The sequence below is a fragment of the Notechis scutatus genome, chromosome Z (assembly GCF_049901735.1).
Source record: "Notechis scutatus isolate UNSWTSFEM ecotype Mainland chromosome Z, rNotScu1.2, whole genome shotgun sequence".
Classification (NCBI taxonomy): Eukaryota; Metazoa; Chordata; class Lepidosauria; order Squamata; family Elapidae; genus Notechis; species Notechis scutatus.
The window spans coordinates 64,894,096-64,919,730 of NC_142025.1; the positions used below are offsets into that span (position 1 = coordinate 64,894,096).

Below are 25,635 nucleotides of genomic sequence, written 5' to 3' on the forward strand. Positions count from 1 at the left end.
AAAAATTCATGTTACACATTGCCTCAGTACTCAGGATCTCAAAAATAGCAGGCAAAGTACCCTTCTCATCCATTTTTTTGTGAAAAATATTTTGTATGATTGATGTTGTATTATATTTAGAATATCAACCAATCTATTTCAGTATTGCCTACTTTAATTAGCTGATAACTTTTTCCAGTGTGAAACACACATATTACATATGTACCTATATAGGTGTGTAATACATTATTTTACACAAATGTATAAAATATTTGTTTTCCCCCAGGTTGCACACTTGAAGGTAGACATTTCTCTGAAGGTGAGGAATTTCATCCTGATGGGAACAAATGCATCACATGTACTTGTATTGTAAGTGTTTAGTATTGAATCAATTCATGTGATTTTAAAAAGGATGATGACAATAATGATGATGCTAATGATGATAGAAAATCTGGAAAATCAATAATCAGCATGAAAGAATCAATATTTTATTTATTTGTCAAACATGTATTAGATAACAGATATAAGTATAAACATGATTGTGAATATATGAAATGGATACGAATAAAAGGGAACATTAGGACAGGGACAGTAGGCATGTTGGTGCGCTTATGCACGCCCCTTATGGACCTCTTAGGAACAGGGTGAGGTCAGAGGTGGTCTTCAGCAGGTTCTGACCAGTTCTGGAGAACTGGTAGCAGAAATTTGAGTAGTTCGGAGAACTGGCAAATACCACATCTGACTGGCCCCACCCCATCTATTCTCTACCTCCTGAGTCCCAGCTGATCGGCTGGGACTTCTTTTGTTGCTCTGCACAGGAGAACAGAGCTGGAAAGCAGGTTAGTGGGGTGGGAAGGGAATGGGATTTTGCAGTAACCTTTCCCCAGGAGTGGGGAGGGAATGGAGATTTTGCAGTATTCTTCCCCTGCCATACCCACCAAGCCACGCCATGCCCACCAAGCCATGCCCATAGAACCAGTAGTAAAAAATGTTGAATCCCACCACTGGGTGAGGTCAACAGAAGATAGTCTAAGGTTAAAGTTTTGGGGGTTTGGGGAAGAAACCACAGATTCAGGTAGTGTATTCCAGACATTGACCATTCTGTTGCTGAAGTTGTATTTCCTACAATCGAGTTTGGTGCAGTTTACCTTGAGTTTGTATTTATTGTTTGCTTGTGTATTGTTAATGAAGATATTGAAGAGTACTTGGCCTAAGACAGAACCTTGTGGCACCCCACTGCTTACTTCCCTCCATGTAGACTTAGACCCATGAAGGACTACTTGTTGAGTATGGTTTGTCAGCCAGTTGCAAGTCCATCTAGTGGTGGTGCTATCACTTTTTTCTAGCTTACTAAGAAGAAGGTTGTGGTCTACTTTGTCGAATGCCTTGCTGAAATCTAAATATATTATGTCTACAGTATTTTGCTGGTCTACTAATTTAGTCACTATGTTGAAGAATGAAATAAGATTGGTTTGGCATGATCTGTTTTTAACAAACCCATGCTGACAACTAAGACTATGTGAATTGTATTTGTATTATTGAGAGCAGTGGAAATATCAAATATAGGAAGATATATGCTGTCTGATAAAATGTGTCAGTGTTCAGCCTATTTTTTCTAAGAAACATTCCTATCTAAATATCTCTATTTTCCAATTTCATTTATATTAGGAAAGCATTGGACATTATGTGGTTCATATCTAATAATGAATATCAAATGTGTGTCATTTAAAAATAGTTAGAATTTGCCATTTATTCAGATAGTGCTTCCTGATTTTTGCTAAGGTAGAGTATTATTCTGAAGCAGTAGAAAGAAATGCAAGGAAGCTATGAATTTAAAAATACAACACTGGTCCTGGAGCCTTTTGTGGAAGAATATTTATTAGGCAATATTTCCCCAAGAACAATTTACTAAGATATTTTTTCTGTTTCTTTGGGGGAAGAAAAAAGGAGAATCAAATGGATCTTTAAAATGGATTGTTTCAGAGTGCGCACAGTGTGATGATGTGACAACCCAGGAGCAAATACAGTAAACAGAGGTTTTTATTTAAATAGTGGTTTGATCTACAAAGAATATATACATACACATACTTTAGTCAGACCTCAAACAAACAGCAAACAGCTATTTCAGCAGGGAAGCACATATACACACACAGGGATACACCCCAACCTAGTCTCTTCTTATTACAGGCTCTTAAAGTGATATCAGCCCAATAATCTTGCTGACTCATTTCCAGCATTACATCATTGTATTATTACATCATCATTACATTATTATAGCAGCTGGCTAGCTCTTAAAGTATTTCCCTGACACTCCTTCTCTTTAAAACTGAACAGCTCAATGCTTTAATATATTCATGATGCTTTCTATCTCTATTATGTCCTCCTGCTTTGGTTTCTACTCTCACTGCTACAAATACTACTAGTACCATTACTACTACTGCTACTGGAACTGCTCCTAATTTCATTTTCTAATGGCTCTGTACATTCTGTCTCATTAATTTCCATTACATCCTGCTTACCATTTCTTGGTTGAATACCTTCACTTTCTATATTCAGCTCAGTCTGGTTTCTCTGTCTGTCTGACATTCTCTTTAACTTCCTCCATTTATCCTGTTCTGCCCTTAGGCAGTGACATCATTTCTGGGTAATTATGGGGTTCATACCGAACATTAAATACTCTAACCCCACTTGCAATGAACAAATCAGGAGATATACCTTTATTACTTCTTTTAGGTCTCCTAGGTATAACTCTGTTTGCCTTGACTTTTTTGTATTCACATGATACACTCTGGATTTTGCCTCCTTATAAAAAGTGCAGTCTAAGTACAACTTGCACTGCATTGGTTTTAGCTTATGCCCATCAGCTAGGTCTGGCATCTTCTGCAGTACTCTGCAACTCGCATGCCCCAATCTCCTGTTACACAAATGTACACAATTGCCATGTGTGGGAGTGTTTGTAAGTGTTCATGCACAACCCTTCTCTTGCCTTCTTAGTATGTACAGACCATCTTGCTTAACCCCTCATGATAGAGTATTATCCTCCTGCAAATGTTGCAGCAAATTCTGCTTCCAATTCAGGACACAAGACCACGAAGGGTTGGAGAATACAAGTTTATTTGTGCAAAAGGTTCAGAGCATTAACATGACAAATTCTATTCCCAAGGTTTGACTTTTATTGAGCTTACGACCCTAACTTTGCTTCAGGCGTTTCTTTTATTTAGCTGAGCATGCTATATTATAATAAGAAAAGGAGAAGTTTCGTAACAAAGAAAAGTTTCCATAACTGTTTACCTTAATACATTCATCATATATGGTATTATCTTACACCATCTGTTACCATCAGTTGCCACCCTTTACAGTACATTTGTTATAAGTAATATCTAGTTCATAGGTCATTATATTGATGTTCAACAGATTCTATATATTTGAGTAAAGCTTGCAACATATAAATTGGGTAATTTCTGCTAATAGCTACATAAGCTTAAGTAAGTCCCGTAAATTGAAATAATACTTTTCTAAATTAAATACTTTCTTATACCGCTTCATTCCCCCCTTTGAAACTTCACCTAAATCATGATATTACTGTGGAGTTTCATACATTGGGGAAAATTTCCTCCACATTTAAGATAGTTTAACATCCCTTTCTCATTCTGCCTATCAAGTATCGTTTGATACCAGTCCTGATCTATGGCCTCATTAAGTAGTGTCTCCTCATTTCGCTCAGCCTCTTTAGCAAGTAACATCTTATATAGGTACAGAAAATGTATAAGAACGCTAATTACCAACAGTACGGTTACCGCCCAAATTGATGGCATAAGACCCTTGCGGATGCAAGCAGTTTCTTTCATCCTTTGACTAGATTCCATGGTGGCTAAAACCCTCAGAACCTACAGGTTATAAATCCACCAATTCCCCCCTTTTCTTCCCTTTGAAACCAAACAAATATCTACTCAGTGTAGTTAAGCATCTTATGGTCGCAAGCACAGTTTCCAGGGTATGCCCGTGCGTCGGGTATTAGCCTCTGGAGTAACACCTGCAGGGGCGTCGCCTCCATCGCCTCCTTCTCCCTCTCCTGTTCGTAGAGGGACAGCTTCCGGAGTGTCATCAGAAGGGGAGAGTGTCCTGTTGGTCCTTCAAAGAGTCAGCTTCAGGGGTTGAGCTGCATACAGTTCTGCTGTCCACTGGGTAGGTGCAGCCAATTTCACTCAGGACCAGTGGATCCACGGTTTAATTTCAGCTACCTTAACAGCAAGGGGAGAACACAGAACGACAGCATACAGTCCTTTCCATTTCGGGCTCAAAAGCTCCCTTTTCCAATCCTTAACCCAAACTTCCTGTCCCGGATGTATCTTATGTGAGGCAGTGACTAAAACTTGTGGTTTACAGGTTAACACATATTGTTGCAATTTTCGGACTACAGTATTAAGGTCTTGCAATTGTTTCAATTTAAGAGTGTCTGCCACTTGCCTGGTATTTTGAAAATTGGGTCTAATCAAATTAGGGACCCTGCCATATAGTAAATCAAATGGTGACACCTGCAGCCTCTTCTGTGGGGCACACCTCACTGCTATCTGGGCCATGCTTAAAGCGTCTGGCCATTTGAGTTGTGTTTCCTGACATATATTTGCTAACTTTTCTTTAATGGTCCTGTTAATTCTTTCTACCCTGCCCCCAGAAGGGGCATGACAGCTACAATGAAGCTTCCACGCAATTCCCAACATAGAAGCTATCTTCTGGGTGGCTTTATGGATGAATTCAGGACCATTATCTGAAGAAATCCCTGATGGTAATCCATATCGGGGGATTATAATTTGAAGCAGCGCCCTACTAACTTCAGTTGCTTTCTTAGTAAAACACTCGGGCCATCCAGTGTAAGTGCATATTATAACTAGAAGTGCTTTATATGAACCTGATGTTGGCATATCTGTAAGGTCAATCATCAAGGAATCAAAGGGATAACATCCTCTAGGTTGGTGTCCTTGGGGTAGCTGAGGTCCTTGTCTTGCATTATTAGCTGCACAGATTCCACATCTAGCACAGACTTTGGCTGCAATGCTATGAACTTTATTAATGTAAACCCCTCTTTGTAAAGCATTCGCCAACACAGTCTTCCCTAGATGTAATTGCTTATGAAATTGCTTTACTACATCCCATCCCATATGTCCTAGGACAAAAACATGTTGGTCTGGTAATATCCACCACCCAGCTTCTAGCCTTGCTTCAAGTGCCTGTGCTTGCTTCAAATCATCCAGGGAGTAATGCATCTGGAGTCAGTTAGGCAGTTAGCCTATACAGTTAATGTCCTTTGTGTGGCTAGTCACGTCTCTCTGTCTGCCTTGATATTTCTTTGCTGGACATCAGATAATGGCTTTTGGTGTCCTCTACAATGTATAACAGCCACCTTTCATGGTGCCCATACACTGTTCAATAGTTGCAAGATTTGGGGTCCATACTTAATATTTTTTCCACCTGCTGTTATAAGGCTTTATATAATGCCCCATGGACTTATACCGTGAGGAAAGCATATTTAGAATCTGTATATATATTGACACTTTTTCCTTTTGCCAGTTCCAGAGCCCTGGTCAGAGCATGCAGTTCAGCCAGCTGAGCACTTGTTCCAGGAGAGAGGGGTTCAGCTTCCCAGACATCCTGCAAAGTCACTACCACATATCCTGCCCTTCGGATTCCATTGTGTACAAAGCTGGTACCATCTGTATATAACGTAAATTCCGGGGCAGGGATAGGCACATCCGTTAGATCGGGGCAGCTAGCATATGTTTCCTCAATGGTCTGGATACAATCATGAGTGGTCTCTACATCTGGTTCGGGCAGTAAGGTAGCTGGATTTAAGGTATTTGACTGTTTTAATGTGAACATTGGGCTATGGGTTATCAGGGATTGATATTTCAGCATTCTTGGGTTGGTCAGCCACAAGTGTCCTTTAATCTCTAAGACGGTCTTGAGAGCATGTGGAGTATAAATGTCTAGTTCCTGCCCAAAGGTTAATTTACTAGCTTCCTGAGTTAATGCCATCCCCGCAACGGCTTTAAGGCAAGTAGGCCAACCTTTTGCTACATTATCAAGCTGTTTAGACAGATAAGCAACTGGGCGGTGCCATTTTCTGCGTAAGAACCCCCACTGCTACATTCTGCTTTGTGTCAACAAACAAGTGAAAAGGCTTTTCCAAATCAGGTAGACCTAAACTAGGTGCTTGCATTAGAGCGTCTTTGAGAGCGTGGAAACTATTATCTTCCTGTTTTTCCCATTGCAGTGGTTCCTTATCATTTCCTCTAGTTGCCTCGTACAGGGGTTTCGCAATCAAGCTGAAGCTAGGAATCCGACAAAAGCCAGCAGCCCCTAAAATCCTCTTAACTCTTTCCGATTCTTTGGTATTGGTAGTATTGGAGTGTTCCATTTTGATTCCGTAGGGATTGAGATGTGGTGTTTTAGATATAAGTCTATAACTTGCTGGATAGCCTGTATAATAGGCCCGGGATATGCACGCTGCTGAGTTCTTATGGGTGTTTTGGTTGGAATTTATTCTACTATTATCAGAGGGTGATGCTGCCCGAATCATCATCAATCTCCATTCCTCTTCCCGAGGTATTTCCATCTTTAACTTTCCATATTTCATCTCCATGGTCCCATCTTCCTCGAAAGAGATTTGTGCTCTTAGTTTGCATAACAGATCTCTTCCTAGCAACGGAATGGGGCAATCTGGTATATATACAAACTGGTGAGTTATAGTTTGTCCTCCAGTACTACAAATCAAGGGTTTCAGAAATGGTCGCTGTAAGATTTTTCCTGTTGCTTCCTGTATGTTGATGGAGTAGGGGGAGGGTTGGGTCATAGGCTGGGTTTGGACTGACTGAGTGGCTCCAGTATCCACAAGGAAGGGGATGGGTTTGCCTCCTATTGATAGACTGACCACAGGTTCTGGGAGGTGGGCTGAACCCGGTCGGTCTCAGTCCCATTCCTCTACTTCTGCCAGGCCTATGAGGGGGGCTTTTGGAAGCCCTTCTCTACGTCCTCTCCCTCCCTGGCTTCTCCCTCGGTCACCTCTCTGGTTCTTCACAAACCCATCTCTTTTTTCCTCTTGTCCTTCCTTCCAAATTTTTTTTCTTCTTTTTTCTGGGCACTCACCCTTCCAGTGCCCTTCCTTCCTACATATAGCACACTGGTTACATCCTAAACCCAATCTGTTTCCCTGTCCTCTACTTCTCCCCCTTTCTCTTGGTGTCCACATCATTGCGGCAGCCATCAATTCTGCCTTCCTTTGCACCTTCTTAGTCTTGTAGGGTGGCAAGGTTCATGACATTAAGAGTTTACACTGTTGCACCTTGCAGTTTCAAAGCCACGGTGGAGGATGGTGTAGTAAATCAAGCCACACATCTATATAAGGGGCCTGATCTGGGTGTCCTGATGTGGGGTGGAACACTAACTGATGCACCTGTACAGCAACAGAAGGATCTAAGGTTCCCTTATCAGGCCAACCTAGGTTAAAACTTGGCCATTTTTAACTCACAGAAGATTTTCAATTTATGCCTACTCTACTTATTACCGTAGTCCTGGGACATAAAAGCTGTATTAAAATGGTTCAACATACACCCCAATGGGGTGAGGGGCACGCTTTCTCCACCTCCCATGAGCCACCCGGGTCACCAGAAAAGATAATTGAGGAAAAGGGGTAGAGGAAAGTATGGGGTCCTTCCTCTCTGGACAACACCAAGGGTATTTCACACACTCACGTCCGACCCAGGGAGCCGGGTGCACATGGTCTCCAATGGGAACTGTGAACGTCATTCACTTTCTACTGGCCCAGGGTGCTGGACACTCACAGCCACCATTGGGAATTGCAGTAGCCTTTCACCTCAACCACTCCTGACAATTCCATCCACCTTTTCCTAAAGAGAGGATGATCAGTCCTCTCCTCCATCCCTGTTTACAGGGAGGGATTATTACCCTAATACACAGCCAATACTTGCCTTTTGGTGAGACTTTTCATTCACCTGCCAGCCAGAACTGTCCTGGTCTCCTTCCCCTTCACCAGTGGATCTTGGGGGTACCAATCGCCGTTGCCGGAGCCCTGCATTCCCGGGAAGTCCCTTGGAACAGGATGTCTGATGGTGCCTGGGAGATTCCCTTTGACTCAAAAAAATCCTGGCAGCGGGATGGCCCCCCAGAGAGCCCCAAGACTCTTTGTGTCCTGCCACAGTTGCCATAAATGTTGCAGGAAATCCTGCTTCCACAAGACCACAAATAGAATGCAGGTTTATTTGCGCAAAAGGTTCAGAGCATTAACATGACAAATTCTGAACCCCGGGCTATTTCCGAGGTTTGACTTTTATTGAGCTTACGACCCTAACTTTGCTCAGGGTGTTTCTCTTATTTAGCTGAGCATGCTATATTATAATAAGAAAAGGAGAAGTTTCGTAACAAAGAAAAGAAAAGTTTCCATAACTTTTTACCTTAATACATTCACCATATATGGTATTATCTTACACCATTTGTTACCATCAGTTGCCACTCTTTACAGTACATTTGTTATAAGTAATATCTAATTCATAGGTCATTATATTGATGTTCAGCAGATTCTATATATTTGAGTAAAGCTTGCAACATATAAATTGGGTAATTTCTGCTAATAGCTACATAAGCTTAAGTAAGTCCTGTAAATTGAAATAATACTTTTCTAAATACTTTCTTATACCGCTTCACAAACAGTATTTCATAACATTTACTGTCTAACCTGGAAACATTCAACAGATTATGATCTAGGTCAGATAGATATAAGACATTGTCTAATGTTTCATCATCTCAAACTTTACCTTCCCCTTTAACAGCAGATCGTTGTCCATTAGTCAAACTAACAAATGTTTGCTTAGCTGGTCTCAAGCCAGAAAATATTTGTGGATTATTAGCAATATGCTGACTTGCCCCACTGTCCAACAGCCAAGTGTTTCTTGTGTTTTCAGATGCTGTTTCTGCTCTGTTTCTCCTCTCAGGGCAGCGTCTCTGGAGATCCTCTGTAGGAAGGAGATCCTCTGTAGGAAGCAGCATTTCACTTTGTAAATAGTCTCAGCTGCTCTGCTTGCATCTTGAGATGTTGTAGATGTTGTCCTGTGCTGAGCATTAACTTCTCCCTTTTCTAGTCACCTCTCCAACCATTTCTGTTCTTCCTTCAACAATTTTCCAGTCAAATGCATCATGGTTAAGTCCCTTTCTTGCATGGACTCAAAGTTAGTCACAAGAACGTCCCATGAAGTGTCCAATGAACTGAGTACCACATATACCTTGTGTGCCTCATTAAACTTTCCTCTAATTCCAGGAATGTCTTTCTCATACCCTGCAGATGTGTGGACATGCTCTCCCCCGGCTTCAGTTGTGCTTTATACAATTTCCTTGTCAGCAACACTTTACTATCTAAAATCTCTCTAACATACACACTGCACAAAGCCTCCCAGCATGCTTTCACAGACTGGAGACCCCTCACATGTATCAGCTGGCTGTCCTCCAAAGCCAGAATTATGCTGGCTAATGCCCTTTCATTTCTTCTCTGGTCCCCATCATCCAGGACTGCTGGTGGATCAGTAACTATCGTCCACAACTCCTCTATTTGCAGGTAAATTTCCATCTTTACACTCCAGAGAGGTAGTTTGTCTTATTCAGCCAAGACACCACAAGACCTCCTCCCATTATGCTGGCGGAAGCCATGTTGCTTGTTTCTATTACAAGTCTCAACTATTAACAAACCATGATGAACAGAGCAGGGGTGTCAAACTCAAGGCCTGGGGGCTGGATCTGGCCCAAGGGTGCTTAGATCCGGCCCATAGCACTGCTCTGCAAACAACAAAGGACTGGCCCACAGTACCTCTGCCAGCAAAAATGGAGCTCCCGTGGCCCTCCAGAGTGGCCCTCCAGAGCTCCATTTTCACTGGCAGAGGGTTGCAGAAGGCTGTCGCAGCCAAAAACAAAGCTTGGGAGCCTGTTTTTGCTGGCAGAGCACTCGGGCCACCACAGGTACCCCAACATGAGTGACATCAAACTGGCCACACCTATCCTGGCCATACCCATCCCAGCCCCCCAAGATCAAACACAACCCCAATGTGGCTCTCAGTGAAATGGAGTTTGACATCCCTGCTCTAGAGCAAGCTCTCACTGGGTTTTTTTTCTCTTTGGTTTCTCTAGTCAATCTAGCCTTCTTTCTGGACTGGGCCCATAACCTGTCAGAGTATACACAGTGTGACTATGAGACAAACCAGGAAGAAATATAATAGAAGTTTTTATTTAAATAGTGGTGTTATCTACAAAGAATATATACATACACTTACTTTAGTCAGACCTCAAACGAACAACAATCAGCTATTACAGCACAGAAGCACATATGGAGAGAGAGATATGCCACAACCTAGTCTCTTCTTATTACATGCTCTTAAAGTGATATCAGCCCAATAATCTTGCTGACTCATTTCCAGCATTATATCATTGTATTATTACATCATCATTACATCACCATAGTATTGGTCAGCTCTTAAAGTATTTCTCTGACAGGTTGTATTTATACATAATGCAAACTAAAAACAAGCTGGAATTAGTCTTGTAAGTGAGCAGTTTAATCGTAGTGTCAGATCCTGTTGTGGTCCACCGGCGGCCTGTGGAGCTAGCAGCAGAGTCGGACAGTGGGAAGGAACATGGGCCAGTTCTGGAGTCTGGGGAGGGCTCGGACGAGGGATCTGTGTCCAACACAGATGTGGGACCAGGGCCATTTGAGAGTTATGTGTTGACTCCAGACCCTCCAGAATCTGACATCAGTGAGGCAGAGGAACAGGGGGAGCCTGTTCCCAGTGCGTGCTTGCACAGAGCTGCCAGAAGGCAAGAACGGTTAAGACAAAAGAGGCGACTCAGGAGTAAGGCTTGGAGATGATTGGCCCCTCCCATAAGACATAAAGGGGGAGCAAAAGGACATCAGCCTTTGCAGGAAGTATGTTTGTTCTGGTCAGTTTAAAATCTGAAGCTCCTGTTGACTTTGTGCTCCATTTGGCCTTTTACAGCTAATTGGCAATTTAGTCACTGGCAGCATTTCAATGGAGATAAAAGTGGGTGCTTATCAGCCTTATCCCGAAAGACTGTGGCAGACTTCTATTGAACTATTCATAAACTGTTTGGGACTCATTACAGGCCATGAATGCATATAATTCACAGCTGTTGAAATTTTAAAAAAGGTTTTGGAAACAATGTGTAATTGTTACTGTCTTAGAAAGCCTTGGTCAGAACAGATCCATGTATCTGCCATTCTTTGAAGGAAGAAAGGATTTGATACATTTAATTCTTTTCCTCTCTATGTATCCTAAATATCCTATTTCTTACATCGGCTTTGTATAATCTTTTACATGATTTATAACTGTTGCCGTGCACCAGATGCCTGGAAAAACCTCACCTCTTGCACTCACAATGGCTCTACACATACTTAGTACTTGGAAACACCTATCCTCCTCCCAAAATGAATGGGTAGCCAAAAAACATGTAAAAGTCCCCACATTGGTACAGAAATTCCACCTGAAATACTCTCACAAACTATCGTAAAGCATAATGCAATACATGCTTTATATCTTCCAGGTGGAACTCCCTTTTTTTTTTTTTGAGGAGGGCAATATGTCAAATCCATGAATCTGCCATTCTTCGATGGAAGAAAGGGGTGGGGATTGGATTTGATATTTTTTTTTTTTCCCCTCTCTATGTATCCTAAATATCCCATTTCTTACATTGGCTTTCTATAACTTTTTACACGATTTATAACCGTTGCCTGGCCCAGATGCCTGGAAAAATCTCACCTCTTTGAGGAGTGTAAGGAAAGAAGGGGCCATGTGGATTGTAGTGCCGGAAGATAACTCCTGGGAACCTTTCCTTATCTGCTTTTTCAGAGATGGTGGGATAATAACATGTTCACACCTGCGGATTGGTGGAATCCACATCAGACTGCGGGGAGGGGTTTTAACTCCCTTTATCTTAGTTGCATGCCCTGAGGAACCCCAGATCCTGCTCTGAATTTTGACCTGCTTTTACTTCTCTTCAAGAGTTCAGACTTACATTTTGAAGCGGGGGGGAGAGGCTGGTTCTTACATAAAGCAGGATCGCAATAGTGGTTAACCTGGAGAGATTTTTTTTTTGTTTTCTTCCAAAAATTTCCTCTACCAGAGGACTCTGCAACAATGTCTGAACATAGCAGCAACTAAGGGAAAACTGAGTGCTGGAGAAAAACCTCGACAACTACCCAGCCTGACACCCACTCCATATGTCTCATCGAAGACATCAAAGCTGTCTTCAAACATTCCATGAAGCCCAGATGGTCTACAGGTGTAGGAAAAAGGAACAGCTGTGATGGAAGAGCCAGGGGATTAACTCTTACCCACGGTAGCCGTAACCCAGGTGGAAAATGGAACTGGAAGCCCTTTCTGATCTGGAAGAATTGATCGAGGAACTGCTAGCAGATCATTAATTGAAGCATACATAAACTGCCTCATGAGAGAAGCCCTGAAAGACCTCAACATCCGAGATGAACCAGATCGCCAATGAAGGAGAGTGAGCGAACCAGCAACTTAGGGAACCTGAGCTGTCACTCCTGATCTAGCTGAGACTGATCGAGCAACCGACGAAGTTGGAGGACCAGCAGCCGTGCCAGGTACCCAATCTTCTACCAGTCCAGAGCAGGGGATTAACCCCAGCCAACCTAGGGACCTACAGCTGAAGAGAAAGATCCCCCTTGGGGGTAAAATTCAATGGATACACCCAGAAACTGGGGGTTTTCCTGGCTCAAGTCCTCACCTATATGCAAGAATACAGACAGAACTTTCCAGCCAAGGGGACAGAAGTGCGAGTTGTCACCCTAGCCCTAGAAGGGGCAGTGGCCAGATGGATGCTCCAACGTCGATGCTCCAGAGCTGTGGAATCTCAATCGATTCATGAGAGCCCTATTCCACCACTTCAAAGACCCCCTCGCCGATCACAAAGCCCGCAACCTCATTAGGGTTGTAAAGCAGGCCATCGCCCTGTAGCCAAAAATACCAAGGAACTCTGTGACCTGGCCAGCCGAGTTGACTGGCCAGAAGATATCCTGGTCTGCTTGTTCAAAGATGGATTCAACCACGACCTGTACCCCTAGCTGCTTGCAGGAATCGTACCTGGTGGCAGAGGAGGTGGAGATTGACATGACCCGAAATCAGTACCGCAACAGCAAGGCTTGGAGAAGATCCCCCTCCAGGGGAAGCGGGAGCCTTTCAAACCCCAAACTGCCATGGCACCAAGGTCATCTGGCTGCTTTAGGTGTGGGAATGAGGGGCATTGCACAGTGAGTGCTGCTTGAAACCCCATTACCAGAAAGCCTGATTGACCATCAGGGTGGAAACCTGCAGAACCCAGCCCCCAAGGAAAAGAAACCACACTGAGAAGCTGAGAAGTTGTGTGATTTCGGTCCCCTCCAAACCCAGTGGAAGATGCTCCAGTGCGCTGAAAAGATCTGAGCCAGTCCAAAAGCCAGTCCGAAATCTGGAAGATGACCTGCTAGTAAGCGACCCAATCGAACCACTCACTCTACCCCTAAAACTGTTTATTCCCAGCCAAGGGAAGGGTGAGGAAGTAGCAGCTTTGCTGGATTCAGGGTGCACCCAGTGCCTAATAAACTCAAAACCCTAGTAGGAAGATTGGGAATTTGCCTAAGGAGAATGAAAAACCCCATTACTTTCTGCAAATTAGACGGGATTATAGTGCGGGTGGGAGCCAGCCAGCTTTACCACAGAACCATTACAAATAAAATTGGGGGACTCTCACATTCATTGTAGCCCTGGGAATGGAAGGGCCACTAGTCCTAGGACTCACATGGCTATGGAAATGGAACCCTAAAATAAACTGGAAGAGAGGAACCATGCAATTCCAGAAACGTAATATTCATGAACATCTCAGAGGGAGGAAAGGAAAGAAAAGAGGCCATGGCCGGCCAACCTGCTGAACCCACTAGCATCCCCAAAGAATACTAGGATTTGGCTGAAGTATTTAATGAGGAGGCATCTGATGAACTCCTGCCTCATCGCACCATGGATTGTGTCATTGAGATCCTGCAGGGGGCTAAACTTTGAAGACCAAAAATTTACTGCATGTCCCCTAGAGAACTAAATGAACTCAGAGTGTTTATTGACAAAAATCTAAACGGGTTTTGTCTAACCTATCTGACTGAAAATAGCAGCCCCAATATTATTTCACAAAAAGAAAGATGGCACCCTATGCCTCTGAGTGGATTTCCGAAACCTGAATACCATCAGCATGGAAAATATGTAACCACTCGCCCTCATGAAGGACATGCTGGCCCACCTCTCTAAAGGAAAAAAAAATTAATGTTAGATTTATGAGAGGCATACTACCACATCAGAATTAGGAAAGGGGATGAGTGGAAGGATGTTTTTAACATCCCTCTGGAGGGCTACCAGTTTAAAGTATTCCCTTTCAGACTACAAGAAGCCTCTGTCATATTTATGCAACTAATTAACAAGGTGCTTCATAAACATTTGTACAAAGGGGTCCTAATTTATCTTGATGACATTTTAATTTACACCGAGACAAAAAAAGAGCACATAAAACTATTCTGACTACCAGGGATACAGAATTTCCCACAAGGGAATAGAGATGGACCACAAAAAGTAAAAGCCGTTATCGATTGGGAGCCACCCCAAACTTGCAAACAACTACAAACTTTCCTGGGTTTTCCAAACATTTACTATCAATTCATTCCAGCTTTTGTGAATATCACCCTCCTTATTATGAGTTTGTTGAAAATGAAAGGATGGGAGGAACCAAAGCCAAGGCAACCCCTTAACTGGATGATGGAATGCCAAGCAGCATTCAAAAAACTTAAACAACTACAGCCGAACCAATCCTTAAACCCCCAGAACCAGAACAACAATTTGTCATCCAAGCAGACGCCAGCAACGTAGCAGTAGGAGCAATCATACTCCAAAAGAATGGACGTGGACAATTGCAACCATGTGCTTACACTTCCAAGAAATTGTCAGAAACCAAGCAAAGATGGCCATATGGGAGAAAGAGGCATATGCCGTGTGATGGGCCCACCTCACATGCAGACATTTCCTAGAAGGGAACAAAATCCTCTTCAAAATCATAAAAATTTAGAAGCCTTGAAAACTCCACAGAAACTCTCTGCCAAACAAGTACATTGGGCACAATATTTTAAATGCTTTAATTTCACTTTCAAGTATCTCCCAGTGGGGGGGAGAGAACTTCTTGGCAGATGCCCTGTCCAGGAAACCCCAATACAACAGCAAAATGATTGAAATTGTAAAAACCATGCTCCAACCAAGCCAACTAGCATCCAAAGTAATCACCCGAGCACAAGAAAAAAAAAAGAACCACTTGACAACAATGCAATGGCTTCCAAATTTAAGGAGGCACTACTTAAGGATGACTGGCTCCAAACTCACAAAAATATTTGTTTACTTAAAGACTGTTTAGCCTGGGTAGAGAACAAACTTTACGTCCCTGTCAGCCATAGATTGGACCTCATGAAACAATGCCATGACTCCAAAATAGTTGGACATTTTGGATTTGTAAAAACTCTGCACCTCATCAAAAGACAATTCTGGTGGCCATCCCTTAAAATAGACATTGAGAGCTACGTTGAGTGGTTTAACTTGGTGCAGCCAATCAGCAGGTAAGGTGTTGAACAGAAATTCGGGGGAACAGCAATAATATCATGTGAGGTAGATCATAATAATGTCAGAATTGATTTCATCACATAACTTCCATAATAGTGTGAGCCATCACAAATCACCCATTCCTGCTCAGATCCCAATACTTACATATATTTATCTAGCCAGGCATGCTCTTGATTAAACAATGAAAATGAAATGTCATTATCCTAGAAACAAAATGAGACATTGAGCTTTTTGTGCCCTAACTCATACCGAATTTCTAAATGAGTACCAACTGCTAATTTTCCTATTCATATAAGTTAGGTTTGATAGAGACAGAGGAGCGAAGTAGATGGGTCATTAATACAACATAATAGGCTCTGTTTTATGGCTGTTTACAATATCTGCTGGACAGGCTCCATTTATATTTCCCACCTTCCAGCATATACACACTGGAGATTATTTACTGAAAACATGGATTTACATTGAGAATTCCCCATTTATAGGACCTCTCTAATTATAAGCAAGAATAGACTGCTTACACTGACAAGGAAGGACTTAGATTTATAAAGTTCAAACCATACATATGGGCTATTAATAGACTGCCCTTAAGGAAAACCTAAATTTTGTTGATTTGAGGCTTCATTGGGATTCATAAATTTGTTATTTAAAATAGCACTCAGAAAGTGTGAAAAGTTTCCCATGAAAGGACAAAAGCCCTAGGAGAAAAACAAAACCCCTTGAAAATAAATGAATAATAACCTCTGATAACCATGAGGGAATGAGACCACTGCACATTACTGCATACATGTCCACAGAACACAATGGATTTATGTTCATCTGCTGAAGTAATTTGATAAATTGCATTCACGTGGAATTTGTGTAGTATCTCATGGGGCTACTTCTATGAAAAATTGATTTAGATTAGAAATTCTACAACTTGTAGTAGAAAGCAGTAAAAGCAACAGTAAGTATTAGAGCCTTTGTTTGCAAAAATGTTTTGTTTTATCATAGTAAATTAATAAGAAGCAAGGGGCAAGAAGCTAATTTGAGAGTACTTTGTTCCTTAGCCTGGAATGAAAAGGGGGCACTATGATCAGAATTGGAGATCCAATCGGGCTAGAGTTTTCTGTTAGATTATATAGAGGTTTTGACATTTATTGCTATGCAATTTTTTACATTTCGATTCTGCAGTATAAATAGTTAAATGCATCAGTATTTTCAGTATATTCAGCTCACCTTGTCATGAGGTGTATTATTTTGAGATGATGTTATTTAAGATTTATGTGCATTAATGAAGGTCAAAAATTTATCTTGTTATCATGGTGACACTGGACTAAACCCTTTTTAGTAACTTAATACTATGATAATAAAAGGAGAACAAATTTAGTTGTGTACATGGGGAAATTGCTTTTAGGAAAAGAATGAGGAAAGAAAACAGGATGCCATTTGCCCTCAGCTAATTCAAGACATCATAGCATGCATATATCATTCATAACTATTGATCTACTGTGTTAATAGGATTTATCAAGAGCAGGAATGTCCCTTTTTATTTCCCTGTTATCAAATGATCATTCTTTTTATCTTGTAGTTAGTGTGTATAGTTATATTCCAACAGCATAGAGCCATTCCCTTGTATAAAATTCATATTGTGCATAACCAGCTAGAAACATTATTGGAAAAGCAAGCTGTGTTCATTAAATTCCTCATATTTATTTTCTTTTTTTAAAGAAAAGCAATGGTAGTGGACATTTTGTAGCAGATATGTAAATTTAGTCTTCTCCTTATTTTAAGCTTCATCATTCTAGATCACACACACTCAAATACAATTTCAAATCTTTACCTTACTTGTCCCTCCTAGAATAAATGTAAATCAAATGGGAAAATTTGAGTGAAGGAATGCATGTGAGGAAAAAATACAAATTATTTTCTCCTGTGATAACTTGTGCTGATGTAGAACCTAGTTGAGTTACCTGAGTACTCACCCAACTTTTCTGATACTCCACATAGGTTTAATGTTTGTCATAATGTTCTCATTTACAACTGCATCCCATCCACTGCTGATCTTTTTGAAAATTGAACTGATTCATTTTACTAATATCAAATTATTGGTGAGACTTTGAAAATATATTTTGCAATGTAATAGTACCATTACTCCTCATTTTCATTTAAAAATTTCACAGTAAATTATACTTATCTAGATATGCAATGCACATTGGAATTCAGTTGTGTGTGGGGGAGGGGGTTCTTTTTAGAAAACAGGTTTCTAAGTACAGACCAGAATCTCGCACAATGTTTAATATCTCATTGTTTTCTAAAACTAAGAACTCTTGAATACAAGAATTAAAAAATATCCTGTTAGAATTCCTTGATGATATACAATGCTTTTTCTTCAAGGTTATTTCATCATGATCAAATTCTACTAGCAAAAATATTTATGAAGCAGCCACAGGATTTTAAAACAAGTTTTTTTAAAAGGTTTTATATAATAAAACACATTTTTGGTACATTGAAAAGTCAATATTATATATCTGGAAAATAATGGTATCAATTACATAAAACCACTATACATCATCAAAACATAGAATTCATCCTGAGGAATGGAAAATTGCTGCTATATTTTATTCATTATTAAAAATATTCTCACTACATCACTTTGTGCTGATGAAACAATTATTAGAATTGATGTGAAGTTTTGGTAAAACAAGGAAATAGAAACCAAAATTAGAGATGTTAATATTGATGGAGATGTTAATATTGATGGACCCATATAAGCATTTCTCATTTGGGATTCTAGTACAGAGATTCTAATTCAGCTTAAACAAGGAATTTGAACATAAATAACATTCTTTCAAATCTAGCTGGAGACTATGGCCATAAAATGGCAGGACAATGAAAATGTAGATTCAAAATCAGAGTGAGCAGTTCAAACTCATAGAAGAGTGATTTCTAATCAATGTCTCATCAGAGAGTCACACAACATTTACCGCTATTGGAATAGGTCATACAATGGAGTAAAATGTATGATTAGAAAGTTTGTGGATTAAATATTAGAATTCCTAATGGAATAGCTCCTTCAATAGGATAGATTTTTCTTTCATAGATCGTTCCATAATGTACTTGCAAAAAAATCCCACATGTTTGAAAAAGGAAAAGATTATCCATCATTAAATCCATAATCAAAACCAGCCAGATATGTAGAGCCTATTAAAAATAGCATACTCTACATATCTTGAAACAGGAAGGTTGAATCTAGTATAATCCTAAGGATCCAGATTTTTTTTAAAGCTTCAAATATTCAGAAGATATGCAAAAACTGGCAAGAATTGCAAGATTATTGTGTGAACTCTTCTTGGCTATCCTTGCAGTATCCCTTGAGATACTTGGGGGAAAATATATTGCAAATGGTTCTAGTGTGCAGTGCTCCTGCTTGTTATCTTTCAGGACAGAAATATTCTATTCTCAGTGCTCTTCCTAAAGGCAATGCTTAATGCATTGCTCACTTGCAAGAAATATTGGCTAGGTGGTTTTGCTTTCAAAGTCATCCTGGTTTTTGTTTTTTTTTGCTTTTTATGCTCAGGGTTTTTTTTTTGTTTCATGTATTTTCAGTTCTTAGATGTGGATCCAAAAAGTTTTTTCAGCTTACCAAAAAGAGATGATGGGTTTCATTAAACACTATATCTCAACTAGCTTTGTGATCCTTTCAACTCAAAAGCATTCAAATCAAGATTATTTAGAAGATAAGTATTGAATTTATAGAGTGTATACTAGTTCAAACAACTTCATACCTTGAAGTCTTCTCAGTATGTCAGCCTCCTAATGGTGGCACAAGCTGTAGAGATATTTGTCTGACTCATTTTTTTTATTTTTATTTTATTTGGTTTGTCAATTGCTTACAAGATAATAGGTATAAGTAAAAACATAGTTATGAATACTTGGATACATATAAAAAAAATAAAAGAAACAATAGGACAGGGACGGTAGGCACGTTGGTGCGCTTATGCACACCCCCTTAGGAAAGGGGTAAGGTCAATAGTAGAAAGCCTAAGGTTAAAGTTTTTGTGGTTTGGGGAAGAAACCATAGAGTCAGGTAGAGTATTCCAGACATTGACCACTCTGTTGAAGTCATATTTCCTGCAATCAAGTTTGGTGCGATTAACCTTGAGTTTGTATCTATTGTTTGCTCTTGTATTGTTATGGTTGAAGCTGAAGTATTCATTGACAGGTAGGATATTGCAATGTATGATTTTATATACTATACTTAGATTGGACTGAAGACGGCATAGTTCTTGGTTTTCTAGGTCTAGAATTTCGAGTCTGGTGGCATAAAGTATTCTGCAACGAGTAGAGGAGTGGAGAACTCTTCTTGTGAAATATTTCTGGACTTTCTCAACTGTGTTAATATCAGATACGTAATGTGGGTTCCAGACTGATGAGCTGTATTCGAGTATTGGTCTAGCAAATGTTTTGTATGCTCTAGTTAGTAGTGTAATATTAGCCTGATATGTTTTGTCCTACCCATTATCCAATGTGATCTCAACATATCTTGGACATACTCAACCTTTTCATAAAATTTTATATTGTAGAGCTCATCCACCTTTACTAATCTCACTGAAGACTCCAAAGAGATTTGGAACATAGATAGTTTCAGTGCCAGAATAGCAATATTTCTTTAGATTTGCTTTGGCATATTTGCTACTCAAATTCTTATATAATGTATTTGGAAGCCACTGATCTGGCAGGAAGAATATTTGACTGATGTATTCATAGTGTATGATAGAAATACTAACCAAAGTTAATAATAGTTTTGATTTGTGCACTGATTAAAATATAGTGTTTTATTTAAAAAGATATTAGAGCTGGATGTATAAAGCAGACATAGGAAATCTTGAAAATTGAAAAAAGAGGAGGAATAATAAAGATATATTCCCCCTAATTTTTCCATTTTCAAGATAATACAGATTACAGCTGTAATGTATTTATGCAGGTTGTTCAGTTTTTGGATAGATTATATTACACTCACTTGAGATTTGGAATTTCTGTCATTAACTGCAGCATTATATGACTATGCTGCTTAGTGATAGAAATTCCAACACTCCTATTTGCTATCACTATGCAAATAATCACAGGTTATTAGGTGAGGATATTATGTGACCTCCATTTGCTGCTTCCTACCAACTTCACCATTGACTTTGCTCGGTGGAAGCAAAGATCTGAAGATGATGACCATATGACCGCAGAGACACTGTGACCTATATAAGTACAAGGATTTATCATAACTACCACTCATTCAACAACATTATGAATGAGTGATTGTTAAATGACAACCACTTGTACTTTTGATCACTTAGGCATCCAGTCAATTGTGTTTGGAAATGAAGCCACCTAGTGTGGGAATTCTTTTTCATTTTCTTTTCCAAACGTATCCTCCTACAACATTCATTATATGATTCCTTTTTTAGTTTTATTTCCCTGATTATAGAAAAGAGAGTTCCCTCATAATCCATATATTATGCTAACATGCAATTTTGTGTATTGTTAAATCTGATTTCTGGCTTAGAAACCTCTCTTTGTTTCTAAGCTAACACCTTAACTGCTAGACCACACTTGTTCTGTTTTTGAATGAGATTATGCAAAATATTGTTTCAGTTTAAAAATACTTTGCATATTCTCATTCAAAAAGAGAACCAGTATAGTCTAGCAATTAAGGTGCTCACTTAGAAACCAAGAGACTATGAGCTCAAATCTGGTATTAATTATGAAAGTCAGCTGGGTGATTTTGGACCAGTCATTCTCTCTTGGTCCAACTGTCAGCTCTGCCTCCATTCAAAATCCAAGAAAGAAATCCTTAGACTCCATTAAAATAGAGAAAAGTACTTTTACTGGATTTGAAGTGATAGCAACAAAAGGAAAGCAAGATCTGAGGCAAAAAGGTGTGGAAATTACATATTGAAAGTTATCCCAAGTCCTGGACTTCCAGTTTCTCATTGTCAGAGTCAGAGCAGAATCTGCGATCATACGTGGTTTCACTCCGAGCTCACTTGTTGGAGGGTCCCGATTGGGACCGGAACCACCCTGGAGGGGTGGTGAAGAAAGGGGGAATCGCTTGGAAGTCACAACTCCCCTCACTGACAAGAAAAACCCCTTCCAAAGGCAAGTTGCAGCAGTGATCTAAAATGGACACCACAAAGATGAGGAGCAGTCCGGGAAACTAAGACTCTGCTGGAGCGCTGAAGTAGCAAGTGGAGTGTGAACCAGGCAAAATATATGGACTTTAAGGTACTCCAGTATTAAGAAATAAAAGGATTATTTTGGAGGAAAGTGTATAGAGGGGGCAACCAGAGAGAGTGAGAAGGAAATTGGAATTTATAAAATTGGCTTCAATTATTGTAATGAATTAACTTGGAGAAGAAAATTCAAAGGAAAATATTTGAGCACAAAAGGCTTGGAAATTAATCTGGATAACTATTGGATCTTTGGCACTAAATAGGCATAAGTAAATGTTGGAATTGAATGTGTTGAAAAGAAATAATAGCTAATAATTGAAATTAATGAACTTAATAAAAGTTTAATAATTAAAAAAAGAAAGCAAAAGTAAAAGAAAGAGTGAATTGTGAAAAAAGAACCCAGAGCACCACTTGATGGTACAGGAAAAAATTCAGTGACTCTTTGAAAAGGTTTTTTTTTTTAATAAATTGGACTTTGGAATTTAAAAGAAAATAAGAGAAACTCCATTATATAAAATAAGAACCCTGAAAAGTGATAACAGAATACTATAAGGGGAAAGATACTTAAAACATTGTTTTAGAACTACCCGGTGACTTTGGGAAACAGCTGGAAAAGGACCTACTAGAAGACCTGGAACAAAGACTTATGGACATTGATTGTTGAAAATAAATATAAAAGATGCTGGTTGAAATAACATATTGGACTTTTGGATTGGATATATCTATTAAGGAAGAGGGAGAAAAAAGGAGCAGACACAATGGGTTATTTTGTTGAAATAATCCATATCTTGGATGTACAAGATATGAAGGAAATGATGAAGGTGAGACTGGAAATGTGCAGCAGTATATTACAGAAACTAGAAATGATGACTCAGCTTGCAGAAGAACAAAGAGAACCAGAGGGGGAGGAGTTAAATAAAGAGGAAACCAGCTTTGAAGATCAAGCAGAGCAACGATCATTTAAGCAGGGGGAAAAAGAAATTACAATTTAAAACTTGTGGTTTGATGTGACAAATAAAAGGGGGAATGGTTTGGAAAATGAAAAAAAGGGAAGGGAAAAAGCAGAAAAGGGACGTACAAAAGAAAGATTGAGAGAGGGAGGGAGATACAATAGATAATTGGAATGAGAAATGGAGGGGAATAATAATGGGGAAAAAGGGAACCAAGAGAAAGGACTAGAAAATAAAGAGAAACAGGAAGCAAACAAGAATGAAAAGAAATTACATTGTTAGGAAAGTGAGAGATAATGGGTAAAAAAGGATAGGGAAGGAGATTCCGCAAGGTAATGTGTTGTGATATATAAGAATAAGAATTGAAAATAGATAAGATTGTAACTGATATTGTTTTTTCTCTTTTCTTCTTTCTCTTTTATTAAAGGATTATCGCTACATTAGATATGGAATGAAATAAATATGGAAATGGGAATTTATAATAAGAATATTATACATTAATTGATGATCAGTGATATATAAAAATATGAGAATTATTATGGAAAGATTAATATCAGCTGCTATAACTAATTGACCAAATTAATACTTTTGCAATGTATAGATGTTTTATAAGGTGATTGAGAAAATACTATGTGGAATTTGATATAAAATAACTGTATATTCGATATGTAGTAAATAGGGAAATGTTATTAAAGTAGAATGAAGGTGGTAAGCTTGAATTAACAAAGGGGACAATTTTGAGAATTAATAGAATAAGGATTGATAAAATTGCAAATGTGACAGATAAAGGCAATATGGAACATGAATATAGAAATGAGACAAGAATGTTAGATAATATTGTAAAATAAGATATGAGAATATCCTGAGAAAAATGAAATAAGTGATAATATGAACTCAGATCGGATAAAATAAGCTTAATGAATTTAATATTAATAAGGAATAATGTGATATGAAACTGAATAAGTAAGATGAATAGGTAACTATGGTCATGTTTGTGTTGAGATGTGAAACCTGGAACCACACTGCTTGCCAAATATATTTTATTTAAAAAATTAAAAATAGGAGAGAAAATTGAATAATGAAATTACTAGGTATGTTTAAATGATATGGTGACTGGCACTAAGAGAGAGTATTGAAATGTTGAAAAATTAAGCAATGAAACAAATTCCAAGAAGAATAAGGAAACATAGAAAGAAATACAGATTCCTGGCCACCCAACTGAATAAGAATAACATCCTGTTAAAATGGCTCATCCCAGAGGAAATGTTAATATCATGGCAGGATAAATTTTTTTAAAATAGACAGTATAGAAAAAGTGAGGGAATTTTTTGAACTGTATGTGGTATCAGGAGAAGACAGCAAAGACAGCAAAGAGGAAATGGAAAGTAGGAGCCAAGAAGAAGATCAAGTGGAGGAAAGAGAAACAGAACAAGAGGAAAGAGAGCAAGAAGAAGTGGAAAGAGAAGGCATAAGAACAAGACATGAAATGAGAGAAAATAAGCTTCAACAAGAAACAACTACAGAGTAAGATGGTGGAAGAAATCAAATTGATTTCCATTAACATCAACGGTTTAAATTCACAAATTAAGAGGAAAAAAATGATAACTAAACTACAGAAACTGAACTTATGCCTTCAAGAAACAAATAATCAGAAACATCAAAATAAACTGTTAGAAGCACCAAAGTTAGGAGATTTATACGTATCTCTAGCCCAACAAAAAAAAGGGGGGGATAGCAATATACATTAGGAAACATTTACAAGCTAAACAGGTATATGCAGACGAGGAGGGTAGGATTTTGATGTTAGCAGTTTATATAAATTATAAGAAAATGTTATTGAAAGTGATATATGCGCCGAACGAGAAACAAGAAATTTTTTATACCAAACTATACAGAAAATTAGTAGAACAGGAATATAAGAACATATGCCTGCTAGGTGATTTCAAATGCAATAGCAAATTTAGGAAAATATTACAATAATGGAAATCCAGGGGGGGAAAGGAAAAGGAAAACATTACCAAAAGTATTCTATCAAATGATGGAAGAATTAGGATTAAAAGATATATGGAAAGAAAGAAATCCAGACAAAAAACAGTATACTTACTATTCAGCACCACACACATCATGGTCAAGATTGGATATGTTATGGACAAATGGGGAAATGGAATATAATATAAAAGAAATAGAAATTGAATCCAACACATGGGCGGACCATAATCCCATTAAAATAATTTGGAAAGGATTGGAAAAAAAAAAACAGAAGATGGATGCTAAACAAGGAGATCCTAAAAGAAAAAGAATGTATTAAGATGATGGAAAAAGAATTGGAGTTCTTTCTGAAGGAAAATAAAAAACAACAAACATCAATTCCAAACCTATGGGACATGACTAAAGCATATATCAGGGGCCTAGCAATTTCATATAATGTAGATATAAGAAAAAAAAAGGAGAACAATCTAAACTACTAGATACTCTTAAGGGTTAGAAAAAACACCACATAAGAAGACAGCAAATATGGAGAAGATAATGATTAGACATAAATTGAATATGTTAACACAAGATGAATGATCACAGGACATGAAAAAGATAAAACAGAATTATTTCGAACATGTGAATAAGCCGGGAAAGTGGCTAGCCTATAGACTTAAGAAAGAAAAAGAAAAAGGAGCAATTCAACAATTGAAAGATGCTGATGGTACCCTACAACATCAAACTGAAAAGAAAAAACATATTGTTAAAAGTTTTTTTGAGGAATTATATAGTAGGGAAAACGTACCAGAGGGA

At 38.9% G+C, this 25,635-nt stretch overlaps 1 protein-coding gene across 2 annotated transcripts in view; it reads left to right on the forward strand.

Moving 5' to 3' along the window:
- The window catches only part of BMPER (BMP binding endothelial regulator), a 525,475-nt gene that overhangs the window by 172,012 nt on the left and 327,828 nt on the right, over nt 1-25,635 (forward strand). For both annotated transcript variants that reach the window (XM_026674868.2, XM_087947656.1), the window contains exon 6: nt 266-348. In XM_026674868.2, the coding sequence (XP_026530653.1) occupies nt 266-348 (83 nt within the window). The remainder of the gene's footprint in view (nt 1-265; nt 349-25,635) is intronic.